The sequence below is a fragment of the Mesoplodon mirus genome, assembly GCF_964341445.2.
Source record: "Mesoplodon mirus genome assembly, chromosome: 2".
Classification (NCBI taxonomy): Eukaryota; Metazoa; Chordata; class Mammalia; order Artiodactyla; family Ziphiidae; genus Mesoplodon; species Mesoplodon mirus.
In genome coordinates this window covers 216254210-216274992 of record NC_138977.1, presented here as the reverse complement: position 1 = coordinate 216274992, position 20783 = coordinate 216254210, and the positions used below count along the sequence as shown (strand labels likewise).

Sequence of the window (20783 nt, the reverse complement as noted above, 5' to 3'; positions counted from 1 at the left end):
GCATCTTTCCTGGAGCAGAGAACCTGGATTCAGTGGATTTCAGTCTAGGTCTGTACCTCCCTGGCCTCCCAGGAGAGCCTCAGTACGATCCCTCTCTTGGCCAAGTACAGTCTGAAGCTTATAGAAATGCACTGGGCACTTGTATGTTGTAGCACAACGTTTACAGATTGGTAGCAGGGGCAGGGGGCAGAGGCACTTTGGCTCCTTAACACCTGCTTATAACCTGTTTAACTCCTACATATGAAGAATATTTGAATATTGAATTAGAACACTGAATATTCGAATACTGCAAAAATCTCTATCTGAAACAAGACCTTCCATCCTGGAGGAACAGCATGTGTTACCCCCTCACTGCCCCGGTACCTGATCAGACCTAAACAGAGTCCATCTGTACTGGATAGGGCCAGACCAGACTGGAAATGATTTTGAAGCTCTTCCCAGGGCCAAACCCCACAAGTCTCCATGTGGCAAGAAGGTGATTATCCAAACCTGCTGAATACCCAGGACGCCACTGGCTGTGACCAAGTGAAAATTTTAAGTGTTGAGTTTAAAAAGGAAAGCTGCCCATGGGTGTTTTTGTAAATCATTTGTGCCAGCAGGCTGACCCCATTTGTCAGCTAATCCTGGAAATACAGGAGGTAAATTTAAATCTTCTAGCATGAAGCACTTAATCAATATTCTAAATGTTTTTCTTGCAATTTATGCTAGCAGAACAATGGGGAGCTTTGGCGTCCTGTTAATCTTCCGGAGAGGAGTACTTGAGAGCCAGGCCAGGGTGGTGGGGTTTTGCACAGGCTGACTGGTGGGAAGGTGGGAAGCTGGGAGGAGATGGGGAGAGGCGCTTATTTCCACACCAGGCCCCTAGCGCGGAGATTCTCATCCCCTGTACTCACGCCACCCTTGCCAGTGGTTAAAGCCACCCTCCAGTACCTCCATTTCACCCTGTGGCTGACAGCCTAGGAGTTGCTTTGCGGGGGGGGGGGGGGAGCATGAGCTCTGGAGTTGGTTGAACTTGACTGAGCTTCCCAGCTCACTTCCTATTGCTCAGTGACCTGGGTCACGTTTCTTACCGTCTCTGAATGTCTCCTTTAAGCTATCACCCACCTCTGGGGTTTGTTGTGAGGATTAAAGAACTAGTGCCAGTATGCAGAGGGCCTAGCACGACTGGCCAACCCTCTGCACTTGGAAGTGGACACCACTGTTATCGTGGTTGGTGACACACGTTAGAGCTTTAACTGTGGACCCTGGGGCCATATAGGAAGGTTGTTCCCAGGGATGGGGGTAGGGGTAGGGGCACATGGATGGAAAAGATGGAGCTCTTTAGGTTTTGCTTCCTTCATTTGTAAGAAGGCTTTGAACCGAGTGATATCCTGCTGGTTCTAAGATGTGATCATTGTAGAAAGTCCCAAGGAAGGAGGGGAAGGGGTGGGATATTCTATGGACACCAGGCCAAGAAGAAAAGGAAACCACAAGACAATAAAGAAAGGATCAGGTCTTGAACTGGGCTTAGAACTGTTTCAGATTCCATCTCTCCATGCCCAGGAGTCTCTCAAGAGATCCTCCTAACAATCAGATTCTTGGTGCCATGAACTTGGAGCTGTGACAATAGTCAGGTCTTGGTCCAGCCTGGGTGTCAGAGTATGACCACCTGCCAGAGGCCATTGCCGTATCTCTTTAACTAGTGCCGACAGTGGGAAGAGGTGACACAATTGTAAATGGGAAACACTCTTATTTGCAGAAAAGATGGTATTTGAGAGCTAGCCCCGCCTCTTAGCCTCAAAGACCAGGAATTTGCAGGCTTTCCCATATTGCATTCCACCAGTGCTATTGTTTGCTTAATATTCATCTTTAAACTCAGTATCGAAATATACTGTTAATAACATTTGTGAAACGTGAATCAATGTAATAGCTCTCTCTATATTAAAAAGTCATTATATAAATATTAAAATGAAAGCAATAAAAATGTTTTTATGCCACCTAAATAACGTCATATACACCACTGGTTCCCAAACCCCACCTTGGCAAACATTACAAACAATCTAATCGTATGACAGATCCTAGAGCTATTTTCTTCAGTAACTTGCATCACCTCTGCTTTTTGTGGTTTTGTATTGATAAAGCAAATATGCAAATAGTACTTTCCATGGGTCAAGTACTATTCTAAGCACATTATATATATACATATATATGTGTATGTGTGCATATATACGTATACATATAAACTAATTTTGACAGTAGCTTCATGAGGTCAGTACTATTATTATTCCCATTTCTCCGACAATAGACCTGAGACACAGAGAGGCTTGATCAGAAGAGAAATAGAACAGCAGCATGTTTCTCCTCTATGCATTTTAACTGGCTACACTGTAATACCTAAGTCAGAGCATTTTACCGTTTTGTTTCTGGATAACATTATTCATTCAATAGAGACGGAATCAGTCCCTAAATTCTTGTCGAACATCTGGCAGATTGAGGTGCCCGGCCGGTTCATAAACGAGCATAAAGGAAGCGAATGATGCCTATTCTAACACCAGCTGGCCTCCTGCAGTACAACTCTCTTCTGACACTGGCCCCCTGGTTAGCACAGATACCGCAGGTTAAGGGCACGGTCCCCAACAAGACTGCCCACTTCAGATGCCAGCCATACTTCAGGAGCCCCCAGGCTCTTCTGACGAACTGGCTACAAATTTAGGTGTTCCCATGATGCCCTCAGGTTCAATTCACTAGAATGGCTCAGAACTCAGGAAAGCACTCTACTTACAAGTACAGTTTTATTTTAAAGGATACAAATCAGGGTAAGCCAAATGAGAGACACTTAAGCTGAAGCCTGGGAGGAGAGCTTCCATGCCCTCTCCCTGTGGAATTCCTATGGAATTCAGGCATGCCACCCTCCCAGCACATCAGTGTGTTCATCAACCAGGATGCTCCACTGAGCTTCAGTGACCAGTTTTTATTGGGGTTCATTATCTAGGCATGGTTGATTGATCCATTGGGCATGTGATTGAACGCAATATTTGGTTCCTCTTTGCTCCCTGGAGGTCAGGAGATCAGGCTGACCTCATGTGGCGCAAAGCCCCAACCCCTTGACCCACGGTTGGTCTAAACAGAACCATAACCATAACCATAATCAAAACACTCCTATCATTCATGAACTTCCAAGGATTTAGAACTTATCTCCTAGGAACCGGGAATAAAAGTTAGCAGGATTTTAATTTTAATTCTAGGGACACACCGTGAAACTTCTCACAAGGAAGCTGGAGTTGAAATTTTGAGCATGGGCTCACTTCACCACTTACCAGCCACGAAACCTGGGGCAAATTACTTATCCTCTCTGCCTCAGTTTTATCGCCTGTGAAATGAGGATGGCAGTAAGAGTGCCTCCTCGGGTATTATGAGGATTAAATGTGATCCTACTTGTCATGCATTCTCAGGGCAGTGCTTTGCCCTAAGGAAGTTTTATTAGCTGTAAGCTTCAAAGGGCTTTTAGTACTTGGGTATCGCTGGCCCCCTTTGTCCCACCTTTAGTAACAGAGAAGTGCTCCAAGGGGCCAGGCTAAACTATGCATTGCTTGTGGGTCCTGTTTTCCAATGGCTTTTTTTGATATTGGTGGCCTATGTACCTATAGGGCTATAGGGCTTTGTACCTATAGACTAAATGAGAAAATGTGAGGCCTTGTCACAGTGATGGTTTTGAAATATAGTTTAGTGTCAGATGCCTCTCCAGGGGAAGTCACTTGCTTCCCTGGCATCTTTGCTGAAGATGGGCTACACACCTCACTACCAATTGTGGAAACTTCAATAAAGGTTGTTTAGTGACTTCCTGGCTATGAACTGAACGGTTCTCCAGGTCAGGCTTACTCAGTCTCAGCCCCACTGCCCTTTGGCCTGGTAATTCTTTGTTGTGGGGCTGCCCTGTGCCTTGTAGGATGTTGAGCAGCACCCCGGCCTCTGCCCTCTAGATGCCAGGAGCCCCTTTCCCCGACTGTGATAACCAAAGATGTCCCGCCACACAGCAAACGTCCCCTGCAGGACAAAATCGCCCCTGGTTGAAGACCACTGCCTGGGAAACGAGGGCTGCCTCAAAAACCCCCTTTTCTTTCTGCTAATGTGGAAAATGGAGGCATGTAAGGGTCTTTTCAGGTTTCCTTCTCCTGTGTGATGAGGAGCTTCAGGAGATTGAAGAGTAGACGGGTGCATCGGACCAAATCTTTCCTAATTCGTGCCAGCACGAACAATGAAATGGGGCTCTGGTGACCACGTGATGCCCAACTGGGGACACTTAAATTAATTTCCCCAAGGCAACACTCCCCTCAGAGTGACACCCGGGGTAGACTCATACGTGGTGTTAACCGAGGCTCTTGACCTGGTTCTCATCATCCAGAGGCCCGCAGGAGCCCGCGGCCTTCGGGACCTCCCACCCTCACCCTGTCTGAGTGATGTTTTCCCCCATCCGGCATCCCAGATGAGTACCCTGCAGGTGACATGTCAAAGGAGACTTTTGCTGGACGACCACAGTAGATGGAAGTGCTTATACCAAACCACAGCTGGGTTTCTCATGCATGGACTTTGAGGATGGGGGAGTTTTAGGAGGGGTTGAGATTGACTGCTGACCAGACAGGTCAACACTGAGCCTTCAGCACATGCACTGAATCTAAATGATTGTGGCTTCCAGATGCCATTTCCTGGGCCTTTTGTTTAAGAAAACGGTCTTGGTGCAGCGTGTTTTTTGTGGCATTTTGTTTATGGTTTTTGTGAGGTTGCCATCATTTCTGTGTAATACACAGTGTTTTCTAGCACCCACTGTTGTTTTCGTTTCATAAAAAAAATTCCAAATCTTGGCTATACCTAACATTTCCTTCACATAATGCTCTCCTGCTTAGAGCGAGTTTAAGTCCTGGGAGAAATGAGCTGTGGGAGGGTCTTACCTTAGCAGAAGTGCGAAGCCACAGGGCACACCACCCAGGCTGCTTCTGGGCTCCCCTGGCAGCCTCCTGACGGAGCTCAGGACCAGACTGCCAAGTGGCCCTGGGGCCCTGTGTGATGGGCCTGGCTCCTCGCAGCAATGGAGAGACTGAAAGTGGCCTCCTGGGATTTAATCTTCCTGGCTTTAGGTGCCAGCAGATGAGCTCGGAGGGAAGCTACGTCCCAGAATCCACCCATGTTAGCCCTGGGAGGAAATAGGCTGTTGTAAAAACACTTTTTGAAATAACTGCTTATGGAGTGTTTTCAAAGCCCTTCATCCAGGAGAGTGCTTGAATTCAGAGCTCAAAATTGGGTATTACTCTGTGAAGCCTGCCATACAATCCAGGATGCCAAGAGGCATTTTCAGCTGTGTATTCAAACCCTGTTGGAAACGGAAACTTGCAGGGTATAACTGGTACCAAAAAACAGGAATTTCATCTCGGAGGCCAGGCTTCCTAGTAGGTACATATGCATATCACCCTATATCACAGAGTGCAGTGTCATACATTGTATTCGTTTGCTGGGGCTGCCATAACAAAGTACCATAGGCTGGGTGGCTAAAACAACAGAAATGTATTTCTCACAGTTTTGGAGGCTGGAAGTCCAAGGTCAGGGTGTCAAGAGGTTTGGTTTCTCCTGAGGCCTCTCTCCTTGGCTTGCAGATGGCTGCCTTCTTGCTGTGTCCTCACATGGCCTTTCTTCTGTGTGTGTGCACCCTGGTATCTGTGTGTCCAAATTTCCTCTCTGTGTAAGGATACCAGTCAGATTGGATGAGGGCCCGCCCTAATGACCTCATTGTAACTTAATCACCTCTTTAAAGACCCTGTCTCCATCCATAGTCAGTCACACCCTGAGGTAGTAAAGGTTAGGACTTCAGCATATGAATTTTTGAGGGACACCATACAGCCTATAACGTACATGTAAGTGACAGGTACTCAGCAACTAAACATCTGACATTTAAAAAATCTCACCTATGGGGTGACTTGAAGGGGAGAAGATTGCTATTACCACAAGCATTTCCTCAATCCCCAGGGCCCTGCTAAGTGTCACCTGTACAGCCTTTGAATATGAGAGGTCTGACTGTTGGCTGGTTCTGTGGTCGAAGGAATGTGGGGAAAGGCACCTCCCTCAGGGGACCAGCTATCTCACCCAGACTGCAAACATCAGGTGTTGTCTGCCTTGCTGAATCAGATGCTATCAGATTTCAGGCTTCTGCAAACTTAATTCAAGTAACGGTTTCTTTGTGAGTGGCATATTTGCATTGTAGCAAACTTTGGTTCAACATATTGTTAGAATACACAATACTGTAATTTAAGATATTTTACCAGCAGCAAAGGGTTTTATAATTCATTTAAAAAGTCGCAATGGGCTTGAGCATCTTCATTATAGTTTAACAATATAGCATTTTATACCTGGCTGTAAAATTTCAGATTACGGTTTTAGCAATTGTACAATTCTATTTTATAGTTTAATAATTGTTCAAATGAAGGAGAGTGTAAAGTCCCTAAAAACCAATTTAATGGCTTAGAAAAATAGCCTTTATGAAAATCTATTGTACACCTTTAATGAACCCAAATGTCACCTTTTCAACAAAGGCAGATCGCGGCATCTATTTTTCTCAACCACAAAGCCCTGCAAATTAAGCACGTAGAGTGCAGTATCTCTGAGTTATAATTTTTCTTTTTTCCTCTTTTATCCCTAATCTCCTAGAGCTGGAATAAGCCTACTGCCCCCACAGGGTGAACAGCAACCAGGCCAGAAGAGTTTCAGTAGGAACAGGGAGTGAATTGGTTTTCTCTTAAGAAGGTTTTTTATTTTACAAATGGCCCTTTGATCTCACCACTTCAACCCCAACTCTTAACTCTAATCAGGTCTCTTACCTATGCCTCCAAATAACCCCTACTTCACCATTCTGTGAAGTAAGTGGCAAAATGGGGAGACCTACGTTATCATATAATTGTACACTATCATTACGCTTAATAAAAGTGTTGGCATATAGCATCAGGGAGAAGGCACTGTGTCATCTTGTCACTGGAATCGTAATTCACGTTATTATATTTCTGGGATTTTCCGGGGTGTATTGTCCTACCACTAAAATCAATAAATAGGAGGCCCTGAGCCAGGTACACAAACACGGTAACCATGGAACATACGGAGCATACCTTGGGGATGCGGTCCCAGGATCCCTGGGTGCAGTGAGATTCTTGAGCGAGTCAGCTCTGGCTCAGAGCCCCGTTTCTGTTACAGAGAAATGGCAACAGTCAGAGGAAGTCCCATGCGGCTGGGCTCCTTCCTCTTTAAGGTGCAGTCCTGGGACTTGGGGCCCACAGTCTGTTTCTGCTTTGTGTTACATGCAGCTGTGTCTGTGATGTGGGTGGTGGGGAGTCTGGCTCTGAGCTGCCCGCCTGAGAAGGAAGCACGGGAGAGGTCACCGGCAGGGGCTGCAGCCCCTCTCCTGCATCACCCCGAGATGACACGAGCTTCCCTCCTTTTCTATCTCGCACTCAGTGTTCTAGCTGCCTCACCGTTCTTAGTCAGCTCCAGAGAATTTCTAGTTGAAGTGTGGTGCTGCTTGAGAACAGCATAAGGCTGTCCGTCCCAGCAGCATGTGGGTATCTTTTGCCAGGTCACGGTCATCTCAGCAATGAGGCCACAGCTGGAGGGTATTCTTGCTGGCCAGGGACAGGCATTTGCTCCAGGCTTCAGCTGTTGTCTGCACCTATTCCCGGCCCCAGCACCCGGCACCCCCTACATTAATTATATCAGGGTGAGGGTAGCACTTAGTGATTTTGAGTTCCTTTGGAGAGTCAAGGCAGCCCCATCATTTGTTTTACTCCAAAACCAAGCTCACTTTCAGGTAATATAACTCAAGCCTTGCTGTTCCGATGCTTGACAAGGGATCATGCAGACAGTAGGCAAACAGTGGCATGGTTATTTCTCAAAGTTGCTTTTTTAGGAAAAAGGCTGTTGTGCTTAAGAGTAGAAAATACTGAAGGACCAGACTTCTCTCTACAATAAAATCAAGCCTTCCTGTGGACTACAATGGAGAGTAGTTTCATCTCCTTAATCCTTGGGTTTGTTGTCTGTAATGTGGGAATAATGAGCACAACCACCTGGGAGGGTTGTGATAATTAAACGAATTAAAATTCTTCAGCATAGTAACTGAGCCTCCAGCAGGGTAACTTTTTATCATTATTTTATCCTCCTGGTTCGTCTCTGCTGACCATGAGACAGAAGGAGCCTGAGTACTGAGGGACAATTTGGTGACTTTTATCCCAAAATTCATCTGGAAAATGAACTTGGGTGCTGTGTAGGGTGTGGACCCTGTGGTTGAAAACCATTTTTATGATCACCCTTTTATGATGTCTTCTCCTAAACTTTTTTTTTTTTCTTCTACTTTTCTCAAAAAGTGAGAATAACCACTTAAGGATGGGGACGGGAAGACCAGGCCCCCTCAGTGCATTTCGGGAAAAGCCATTAGGCCACCCGCCCCTGTGGTCCAGAGGGTAGTGAGGCTGGCCCATCAGAGGGATAGTAATTCAGCAGTTGGACAATTGCTTAACCCAACTGCTGCATAATAAACATGCTTAATAAAAAGGAATAGGACGTCTGCACCATCTTGGCTATAAACATGCTCTCGTTCTGGGCAACCTACGAGAATACCTCTGAGCACACGTAGGTCACATACTATAAATAAATCCAATCTCTTGTATCCCCTACTGACCTTGTATCCTTAGGACTTCTAACCAAGCGTGCTTCCCTGAATAATAGACTCTGCTCTGCACTTGAGCCGTGGAGCACAACTGTGGGAGGAAAATGGCTCTGGTCCTCTTGGGGGTGAGGTTCAGTGAAGGGCTCCCCTCCCATGTGCTCCTCAGGTTTGAGGCCCAAGGGGAGTCACGTCGTGGACAAGGCTAGAGAGGAAGTGTAGGATGGTGAGCACTGAGAAAACATTGCGGGAATTCTCCCCAGGGTGGCCGTCCCCTGCCACCCTGAGGGCTGCAGGGACCTCAGATATGACATGCGGGGTGCTCATGTGTGGAGGCTGTCGGGGCAGTGAAAATCACCAGCCCTGGCTTGACCTCTGACTCCTTGGGTTGATTCTAGGCTGCCTCGGCTGGCTCTGTCCTTGCTGGCTGTGTGACCCCAGGCTGATTACCCTTATTATTCTAAGGGTTGATCTAAGGCTTATGAGAGATAATGGTACCGTATCTGGCAGAGTCAGTATGCATGGGCTTTAGAGTCGAAGAGACTGAGGTCAAAGAGATTCAAATCTCAGCGCAGCCACTCTGGGCTGTGGAAACTGGGGCAGGTCCCGACCTCTCTGAAACCCCTGCTTCCTGATCTGTACAAAAAGGGAGTACCCCCCCCCCCAGAAAGTCATATGAGTCCTTGGGGAGTATTCAGTAAAATGCGGATGGGATCATTACCAATGGAGGCTATTCTTAAGAGTAATCGGCACAGTCATGATCATTATTAGTCTATTTGGTTTTCCTCTATTTTCTTGAATATTTTTCTCTGTCCACTAAAAGTACATTTTTTTTAAGTTTTTAAGTTTTTTGCTTTCCCCTTGTTTCTTTCATCACCACAAGTGCTCCATCTTCCCACCCAGAGAGTGAACAAAAGCCCTGGGTCCGTGCTGTCTCCAGACCTGGCATTTTATATCAAACCTTAGTTACCACCATAAGTCACAGAGCCATTACAGGGCTGCTCTCAGCTGCACATAAATGCGCAAGAGAATGAGAGGCTTAATAAATATTATCTGATGGTGATGAGGGCGCGTGTCTGATGAGATCAGCTTCGTGCACTTCTCGTCAGGGACCACGATGAATCTCTTCTACTGCTCTCTGCACACTTGCGTTTCCAGATGCACATTTTGAGAAAACAAATGTTTCTTTTTAGGGCCATCCCCCTAGTTACCGTTACACCATGATCACTGAATGCTTGCTCTACAAAACCCCTCCCCCACCCCAACCTAAAATATCTTTCACACAGTGTTTGGCATGATCTTATTGTTAATTGGGCGTAATTTTCTAAAACGCAGCTCATAATTGCTTCTTGTCTGAATCGTTTACTAATCAAGCAAGTTAACCATGAACGAAAACACACAGTTCTCTAATGTAGTTGGCAACCTGTGTTCGCCCCAACTTGGGGAAGAGCAACATAGATGTAAGATGATCCTGTGGAGTTAGGGAAAGAAGAAAGGCCAGCCCAAGCGCCCTGTTAAGCTCCCTGCTGTAGACAGTGTCTGCGCACAGCGCTACTTGCCATCCTGCTATTACTGTTAAATTACAAGCTCAGGGCTGCAGACATCCTTTTATGGTGTGCGGGAGACTGACAGGCATGCCCGAGGGACTGCTTAGCTAATGGAGGACCGCTGATGTATCTTACAGGACTGTATCTCTTTCATTGCATTCATTTTTAAATCCGAGGAAAGAAGATCATGAGCCAGTTCTATTCAGTATCACATTATCACAAGCCAAATTAGCTTAATCTTTTGTATTTTTCACACCCCTGCCTGAATCCAAGAACATCCAGTATAGGGACCGCAGAGAGGCTAAGAGATCATCAACAGCCACTTGGATTTTAAAAGGACTCCCGCCCGGAGTATCACGTTTGATTCGCACAACAACTCTGTGAGGTAGGCAGTAGTGGGGCCGGGGTTATTGTCATTCTAGGTGATGGTTGAAAAGCTAGGACCAGGACCTTCCTAACCCTGTGGTCTTTTTAACATACCTTATCAGTCAATCTGGTACCAAGAGCAAGTTCTAAATCATAGTAGAAGCTCTCTTAACTGACCCTCATTCCACCAACTCACCACAGAAGCCAACCTCTCTGCCATTCCCCTGTAAACATCCAATGCCCAAGGCAGGCTGAATGCCCCAAGCTAGTGGGCTCTCTCCTTCTGCTTACCTGGGCCCCTTGCTCTCTCCAGTGGAGGCACAGGTTTAAAAGATTCAGGAGCATTTGTTCTCAAACCTTTGGGTGCTGTTGTATTTGGTATTTTGCTTACATAATTTAATTAAATATTACATGAATGATTGAAATAGGAGCACAAAAGTAAGAAAGTTGTTTCAATGAAAACTAGGTTGAATACATTAGAAAAGTTCAAATTCCTTTTAAAAAATACCTTTGATTAGGTGTGGCCCAGACAACTCTAAAAGACTGAGAAAAATTGTAAAAATGTAGAAAGATTCTGCACTGAGATTCCTCAGTGGGTGTCAAACAAATGCCATTCCTGTTTTAATGAAACAAAAACTGGAAATTTTAGATTGTAAATGATAGGTGTAGCTCGTGCAGGACATAAGCCAGGGAATTCCAATCAGCAAACTCTTTCTTTAGAAAACCTTTTTAAGGGCTTCCCTGGTGGCGCAGTGGTTGAGAGTCCGCCTGCCGATGCAGGGGACACGGGTTCGTGCCCCGGTCCGGGAATATCCCATGTGCCGCAGAGCGGCTGGGCCCGTGAGCCGTGGCCGCTGAGCCTGCGCGTCCGGAGCCTGTGCTCTGCAACGGGAGAGGCCGTAACAGTGAGAGGCCCGTGTACCGCAAAAAAAAAAAAACACCTTTTTAAGAAAGTGGCCTTGATCACGTATCCAAAAATCAGTGAATGACGTTCAAATTCTAAATTAAAGTGTTTGATACAGTACGTACAATGGAATATTATTCACCTTGAAAAAGAGAAAATCCTGTAATATGCAACAACATGAATGAATCTGGAGGACATTATGTTTAGTGAAATAATCCAGTCACAAGGACCAGCACTGCATGATTCCATTCATATGAGGTATTTTAAATAGTCAAACTCATGGAAGCAAAGAACAGAATTTTGGTTTCCAGGGGCTGGGGGAGGGGGACACGAGGAGGTATGTAGGTTCAGTTATGCAACATGAGTAAGTTCTAGATCTGCTGTACAACATTGTGCCTGTAGATAATAGGGCTGTGTTGTACACTTAAAAACTGAAGAGGGTAGACCTCATGTTACGTGTTCTTACCAGAATAATTAAAAAAAGAAGCTTCTAAATGAAAAAACTGGATACAAATGTATAATATTTAAGTGATTTAATGATTTTTTCTCTTTAACATCATTTCTCAATTGACCAATGACCTAAGGGCCCAGCCCCCAGTGCTGTCAGGTAAAAAAGTTTCTACTCTAGGCTTGGCCCTAAGCTCAACCTAAATTGCACTGTTAAACTTGGAACAACTCACAGGTGCCAGGAATCCAAGACCTTCTAGACTCTAGAACAGGAATCCATATCACCTTTAAGACTATGACCACCACACACACACACACGCGCACACACACACACAATCTGGCCTCACTTCATGGAGGCCTTGTCTAAACAGCACATCTGAGATCTGAGCCTGTGCTTCCTTGGGCTAAGGAAGCGTGACTTCAGGCCTCCAGTCCTCTCCCCACCCCTTTTTATGACCAGGCTCGACCTGCCCAGAGACTGCCAGACTAACTAAACTTGGTACCCAGTGGGCCTTCCTAAACCTGTGCAGGGTGAAACATCTTTACAAGGTCTTCTTAGAGCTTAATGTAATGAAAGCCTTTTGCCTGAGGTTCAGGTAATATGTAGACACAGTGTCTTGGAGGGAGAAGGTAGATGAGACATGGTAGGAAAGCTGCCCAGGAATTATCACCACCCACGTCTCACTCTGTCCCTCCTCATAGCCCCTCAGCCCCTCCCCAGCCTGTGCCAGAGCCCATGGGGCTGGCAGAAATTGGCTTAGAGGAAACAGAGCCAAACACAGGCTCTGAGAGACAAACACCCACGCCCAGCGGCGCAAAGTACACCTTATTTATGTATCCACTTGTTCTAAGCACTGACTTGACTACACATTATTCAGACCAGTGGTTGCTACCAAGTTCACAGGAAAAGCAAAACTCACCGGGAAGGTGAGTTTCAAAATAGACAGTGACAAGGATTTTAGAAAGACTGGCCAATTGCTTGTGACCAGACCAGAAATAAAACCTCCCCTGGCTCTCCCAAATCCAACAGGCGAAATCCAAAAAGCTGAAAACAGTATAAGACTACAGTGCGCTGAGCACACACCCATTCCTTAGCTTGGATTCACTAAGCAGGCAACTTCTTTTTTCTGTCTTTTTTGCGTACGTAGAAATTAATTTGGGCAAATATGTGTCTAGTGCACAACAGAATTGTTATATAATAAGTTCTACTTATAAAAGTCTATAATCTGGTGAATCCATTTTATTAGAATGCAAAGTGAAAAATGAGAAAGTAATAACGGATTACTCTGCTCAGTTATCCTTCAAATCAGGTACACAGCCTTCTTATGTTTTGCCTTACAAGAAAATGTAAGATGCGTAGATTTAAACGGAGAAATGGCTTTGAGTTCTCGACTATTTTGGAAAGAACTCATGCAATGGTTTTCCCTAGCAAAGGTCCCATTTATGCTACAGAAGAGGCTCATATGCTGATAAACTGATATTGACAAGTGTGATGGATGCAGCTCGGTACTTAGTACTGGAGAGCAGAGTTGATTGCGTTTTACAGTCTGTGTATTTCTGTTTATTGCTTGTATTCTGTCATTAAGCAAACAGGTTCTTAATATAGCAAATCTCTCTAATCAGTAAAGCAAGGGAGAAGAGAACCAGAAGCATCATTAATTATGACCATTTGGCTGCGGCCTGGACAATCTGTTGCTGTTGGATTGAGCAACTTCCTCTGGTTTTGTTTTCTGGAGGTAGAGAGCAGAAACTGGCTTTTCTTTTACATGGAGGAGAGTAGTGAAACGTTCCATGCCCTGCTGGCTGACAGCTGCCTAAAAACCCAAGATGAAACACTGGCTTCTCTACAGAAATGGAGTCCTGGGGCAGCAAAGGCCAGACTGCACGTGGGTATGCTGTTAAGTCTCCAATTCCATAAGCAGAGAGAGAGCAAGTGTGCAGCTCCAAAGCCTGATCTGACCCGAGGCTTGGGGAGAACCCACCGCGGGCAGAACGTGTTGTGTACACGGTGCCCGATGAGTGGGCTGGACTGAGAGCTCTGAACTGTATGTGTGCCTGGGCATTCTGTACCGGAGAGCAGTGGGCACCAGACAGGCTTTCCAAATGCTAATCACAGGGGTAAAAAAGCAAGGGAGTAACAGAGGTTCACGGAATCTAATGCACTTATTAACCCTTTAGTGCCAGGGACTGGGGAGGTCTGGCCACAATTACAGTGCCATGGAAATTCTGTTATGCGACATTCCTGGACTTGGGGATTCCTGCCAGTGACAGTTTTATAAGACTGCTGCAGGGACAAGGCTTATGAAGAGCCTAAAGAACAAGTTCCCTGTTTTTCCAGAATGACAGCAAAGCTACTGGTTTGTGGATGGTTTCTCCAGTATCCTCTTCACGTTCTCAAGATGAAAACCTTGTGGTACTGTGTTTTGGTGGTGGTGTTTCCCCCAACTCGGAGTCAGGCAGCTTCTCCCATAACCGCATAGCTATGAGTTAGCTGTCATGAAACCCGCTTTCATAAAAGGGATTAAATAATTCATTTTTCAACATGCTGTAACAATGGTTAAAATTGACTTTTAGAAAAATTGAAATCCATTCTCTTCTCTTCTTCTTTATCCCTCTCTCCTTTTTAGGAGATATGATATTTTAAAGCCACAAACTGTAAGGGTTGGTGCCTAGATAGGTCTGGGCTGGCCAGGCTCTATGTTGGACCCCTGCCTATCCTCTTAATGAGCAGGGCTGTAGAGCATGTAGACAGGACTTGTTCCGTTATTACATCCCTGGTTTTACCCGTTGAGGGCTCGGCAATGGTGCTCTTCCAGTTTCTAACTTGTCTCAGAAGTTTTTGTTTTCTTTTTGTTTTTTTAATTTTCCTGGGACAGTCCCAGTTTTCATCAACAGAGGCAATGTTTAAAATATGTAAATACTCTTTGCAATAGTTGAAGGTGAGAGATGCCCTATAATTTTATCTTCTTGCGTTTATCAGACCTGACTAGCAAGACAGCGATAGCTTGATGTTTTATAAAACGCTCAGGATAAAAGCCTTTAAAATGTGGAAACAGCAGGTTGCTCAGGCTTCTTCAAGGGGCTTTAAGAGCCAGATTTTCCTAAGTGGACTTTGGATCTGCATAGGTAGATTTCTGACCCTCGGTGGTCACCCGAGGGGTTCAGACTGAATACAGGACTTATAAGCATGCCACCAGCTAGACGTACGTAGGTCTGAATCCCCAGGCTCTGCCCCTCCATCTGCAGCTTACAAACCCTTAGAGTCACTGGACACCCAGTTGATGCCACTTGGTCCAAGCAGCAGACCCACTGGTCCTCATTTTGTAATATATACCCCAGGTTTGGTGTGGGATTTTTTTTTTTTTTCAGTACACGGGCCTCTCACTGCTGTGGCCTCTCCCGTTGCGGAGCACAGGCTCCGGACGCGCAGGCTCAGCGGCCACGGCTCACGGGCCCAGCTGCTCCGCGGCACGTGGGATCTTCCCGGACCGGGGCACGAGCCTGTGTCCCCTGCATCGGCAGGCGGACTCTTAACCACCGCGCCACCAGGGAAGCCCCCTTGGTGTGGGATTTTAAAAGATCTCATGTCTATGTGCAACCCTTCGATTCTTTTCCCCAGGTGCTGCCTGCTATTCCAACAACCAATAACATCTGTTCTTTGCCTTCTAATCACACTCACAGATGTTAGTGTGGTTCATGCAAAGTTCTGGCGGAACTGGGGGGCTGCTCTTCTTTGCCTCTGCAGTTCTGGGGGGTTTCCCGGCCCCCCAGACCTCTCAATGGGAAGCAGTGTTAATACGCTATGTAGGCAGAGGCTTTTGAGGCCAGTGTGCGTGGACCGCTAAGCCTCTGGAGTGCTAGGTGCTTCTGCTGGGTTCGGAAAAGGTTCGACAGGAGAGGAGGCGTCTTCTCAGAGCCTTGGCAGAGGCCTGGTGGTGCACGGTTACATTCACTCAGCGGTTCATCCAGTTCTGCCCACCAGAGTGGTTCTCAAGGCCAGAGGAGCTTGGAGCTGCCGCCTCCACCTTAAGTAAAGCCAGTGGAGACACAGGGAGACAAAACCAGAGAGGTTGGTTATTTGCTTTAGATAGAGGCCAACAAGATGCCTGCTTTGGGGGAAGAAGATCCCAGAGCCTTCACAGACTTGGAGCTGGTCTCAGTGTATTTTCTTGTGTGATCAAACAGTCATCCCAGCCATTCTCAGATGGGAGGCCGGAGCATGTCTACCCGGTTGTATGACTCTAATCCTGCACAAAGTTGAACTCTCACTGACCACTGAGGACCAGAATCTACCTATGTTGATGGAGAGTCCACTTAAGAAAATTGGTTAAGATAGAGACCTTTTCTAGTCCATTGGTGGAAGCCCCCTTTACAATCGTGTAATAGATGGGCATTTTACTAGTACATTAACAGGTTCCTGAAGTGACTAAGTGTAGCTAGTGAGTGTCTCAGATGGTATAGATGATGAGTGATACACTGCATGCTGGTGCTAATCATATAGAACAAAGTAGGAGGAGGCCTACCAGCCCTTGGATCTCTTAGAGGTCACTGCAGTCTAGGACACTGGGGTGGAGCTTAGCTGTGACCACAGCACAGAAACAACTTGAAGAAATAAATGTGTCCCAGACTAGAAGTCGGGCTGCCTTCTCTGCACGTTTTAGTGAACTTCTTAGTTAGGCAAAGGCCCTTAATGAGGGTTGTCTTTTGTAGATGACTGCCTAGAAAAGACAGAATGTGATGTTTTAGGGCCATTTTGGTGTCTGGCACAATTCCAACCTTGAACAGAAATAAAATGTGCAAAGTTCTACATATTATTCTCTACAGGTTACAGTGCAATGGACCAGATTTGCTATTAATATAGATTAAAAGTAGGCTTTTGAGTAAGGCTCAATTCCTCTTCTGATTTGCTCTCTGATCTTCTTATACATAACATTTAGTGACCTTTGAACAGCCCAGGGATGCTTCACAGTGTCTTTTTCTTGACGCCTGTTTAAATGTTTCTATTTTATATTCACGGTGGGCATATGCAAATAGAGGTAAAGGTTATGATGCCTCCAACATAGCATTATGGTCAACAAATTACTCCTTGGGTGAACATGCTATCATTTCAGGCTAGCACGTCTTCAACAAGTTGCAAACGTTGTCCTGCAGTAGGCAGCCTGCCAGGGCATTCCCACAGAGCTGGTTGCCCAGATACTCCTAGATTCAGGTGTTTTGCTTAACCAGGGTCATCCTGTCGACAGATGAGTTCTTGGTCTTTCTATGCCAAAGGGCTCCTAGTTTCAGGGGCAGGGGGTTATGGGAGGGATTATTTGTGTGGATTTTGGGGGCAGGGGGAGCATGAAGACTCAAGCATGCCAGGGTTGCCTGGGAGAAACTGTAAAGCAGGAAAGAGCACAGTTCCATTCAGGAGTTTCAGAGACTTATCTAAATCTTGACTCTAAAGTAGTTCACTGTGTGCCCTTGGATAAGTCACTTAACTTCTCTGCACTCTAATTTGTTTTCCTTTACAAAACAAGAGAGCTGCACTGGGTTAGCATTTTTTATTGTAATTGTTTGAGCAATGGAACCTTCCCTCCTCAGTTCTCAGGTAGAAACCCAGTGGAAACTTGCTTCATTTGTGAGGAAATAGGGGGCTTAAAGCCCTCACAGCTCAGGAACTTGTAACTGCCCTAAAGCAGTTTTCAATAAAATATGTATTTATTTGTACTGCATAGGTAATGTACATGTATTTTTTTTAAACATCTTTATTGGAGTATAATTGCTTTACAATGGTGTGTTAGTTTCTGCTTTATAACAAAGTGAATCAGCTATACATATACATATGTCCCCATATCTCTTCCCTCTTGAGTCTCCCTCCCTCCCACCCTCCCTATCCCACCCCTTTAGGTGAACAGTATGGAGGTTCCTTAAAAAACTAAAAATAGAACTACCATACGACCCAGAAATCCCACTACTGGGCATATATCCTGAGAAAACCATAATTCAAAAAGAGTCATATACCAAAATGTTCATTGCAGCTCTATTTAATAGCCAGGACATAGAAGCAACCTAAGTGTCCATCAACAGATGAATGGATAAAGAAGATGTGGCACATATATACAATGGAGTATTACTCAGCCATAAAAAGAAACGAAATTGAGTTATTTGTAGTTAGGTGGATGGACCTAGAGTCTGTCCTACAGAGTGAAGTAAGTCAGAAAGAGAAAAACAAATACCGTATGCTAACACATATATATGGAATCTAAGAAAAAAAAAGGTCACGAAGAACCTAGGGGCAAGACGGGAATAAAGACACAGACCTACTAGAGAATGGACTTGAGGGTACGGGGAGGGGGAAGGGTAAGCTGGGACAAAATGAGAGAGTGGCATGGACATATATACACTACCAAATGTAAAATAGATAGCCAGTGGGAAGCAGCCCCATAGCACAGGGAGATCAGCTCGCTGCTTTGTGACCACCTAAAGCAGTTTTAAGATGGATGGATCTGGGGTCCGTAATGCCCTTCACGATTCCGGAAGGGGACCTGTCTGAAAGAGTCCCTGCCCTGTGCCTTAGCCCCCAAGCACTGAGTGGTTTTCCCACTAGAGGGCAGCCACATGAGCCCAGGACCACATCCTTTTTTGTCATATCACCGTATGCCCAGCCCTGGAAAATAGCTTGGTAAGTGTTTGTGGACTGGAACAACTAATAAACAAGTGAACAAACACACAAGCTTCAGGAAGACCTATCTTTATATTACTAATAAATGTGGATTTTTATTGCACCATTTTTACCTAGAAGGCAGTTCCTAAACATTAACTTTCAGAACTATAAATGAGTTCAAAATGTAAATGACTTCAAAATTTTTTCTTTTGTAACCTGTGCAGTGACTTTGAAATGAGGTGGGTACAAACTGAGACGTACTATGTCAAACACACCAAATTTGGAAGACTTAGTATGAAAATAAAAGAATGTAAAGTATCTCATTAATCATCTTATATTGATTACATGTTGAAATGGCAATACATTGAGTTAAAGAAAATGTGATTAAAATTTTCTTCACCTGTTATCACCTACGTGGTTAGGAGAAAAATTTAAGTTATATATGGGGCTCACAGTTGTGGCTCACATATTTCTGTAAATGGCACGGCCCTAGGCAGTTAATCATCAGTAATTACTCTTCCATAGTACGTATGAGTGATTTTGTGTGTGTGCGTTTTTGTCTCTTTCCAGGCACAGAAGCTGAAATCCAATATGTCGGGCAGTCCACACCTCTGTCTTTCTGACGTAAGTTGTTTGTTTCTGAGTCTCCCTGCATTTATAGAAACAGAGCCTTTGGGACCCTGGAACAGGATATGATGTGAAGGGCTCAAAGACAACAAGGTTTCAGGTCCAGAAAAAATCTAAGTCACCCTCAGTGTCCCTCTGCCGTTTGAGCCAGGTGCAGTCTTCAGATGGTAGTGCCCAAAGTGAGAACCAAGTGTGGACCCCAGGATCCTCATCTCAGAACTGGACCAGCACAGATACCATTGTCCCAGTACCATGATAATCTCTGTGGTCACAGTCACATAAATTCATCTGGCACAGAGAAGATACATAACCACTCTCGCTCCTTACCAGATGTCCTTTGACCTCCACAGCAACCCAGAAGTAGCCAAGGCAGGCCACATTACACTCCCCAGTCTACAAGTGAGAGGGTGGATGATTCTGTCACAATCATAGCTCATTGTGGCGGGCTGTGGCATTATGGGATTGAGCAGGTGCTAGGGATGGAGATGAAGGAATCAATCCTGGGGAAGGACAGCTGTGCTGACTGGGAATTTGGGAGCCTGGGTTTTGGTCAGGACTCTCTGACAAGCAGGGCGAGATCCTTCATCTATGAAGTCCATGGTTGAACCAGCCGATGGAGGGAAAGGCTACTGCCTTCTCTGCCAGTCTCCAATGCGATTTGTGACCCATCTCTACAGGAACTCACACTTGCTTGGGCAAGTTTCCCAAGATGATTCTTCCTGCCCTCCTTCATGACGGAGAGAGACAGCAAGCATCCCTCCTCAGTCATTGGTACCCAGAAGGAGAATGGTTCCATGTTGCACAGTTGCTGGGGGACCTTGGGAGTGGGGGTAAAATCTTGGGTCAGCTTTGGTGAGCAGTGAGAGAGAAAGAGTGCGGTTAAAATATGCCTTGATAGAACGAACACATGCAGTGGGTGATAATGAAAACATTCTTTCTTACAGCGTGATTACGAAAAGGATGGTCTTGCTGGGGCTTCCAGCCACATAACCACAAAATCAATGGCTGCTCCTCCAAGCTGCAGTCTGAGCCCACTGCTGGTCCTGGTGGTAACTGCCCTGTCCACCCTATTATCTTTATCTTTGGCTGACACATCGTAGCTGCATTTAAAAAACAATATGGACATGTAAAAAGACAAAAAACAAGTTATCTGTTTCCTGTCCTCTTGTATATCTGAAATTCCAGTTTTAGGAACTCAGTTGAGACACTGCTAAAACAGTTTCATCCAACTGGAACTTTTTTCTTTTCTTTTTTTTTTTTTTTTCTCTAAGAAAGCTTCTTGTGATCCTTAGGGCTTATATGGGATCCCCGATACAATGCTACATTCCAAACCCAGAAGGCTTTGGGGCATGCTGTATTGTAAAGGGACAGTTTGTTGATTTGGCTGTAAAGCAAACTGGGGCCATGTTTTTCAAGAGGACGATGAGGATGTTGATTTTAACAATTTAACTCTGGCCTTCACTAGCTAGAGAAGGAGTTAGTATTTCTAAAGAATCTTCCATATCTCATGTAATAGGATTTATTTCTGATGACATGATTGCAGCGGTACATGGATGCCAGGTTTTTTTGGTCACA

The 20783-nt window shown here is 45.4% G+C and overlaps 1 protein-coding gene across 2 annotated transcripts in view; it reads left to right on the top strand.

Annotated features, from left to right (window-relative positions):
• GFRA1 (GDNF family receptor alpha 1) overlaps nucleotides 1–20308 on the top strand; it is a gene marked incomplete at both ends in the record, with an annotated part of 219227 nt that extends 198919 nt beyond the window's left edge. For both annotated transcript variants that reach the window (XM_082637757.1, XM_082637758.1), the window contains 2 exons: nucleotides 19152–19205; nucleotides 20153–20308. In XM_082637757.1, coding sequence (XP_082493883.1) covers nucleotides 19152–19205; nucleotides 20153–20308 — 210 coding nt within the window. The remainder of the gene's footprint in view (nucleotides 1–19151; nucleotides 19206–20152) is intronic.
• Between the last annotated feature and the right edge of the window lie 475 nt (nucleotides 20309–20783).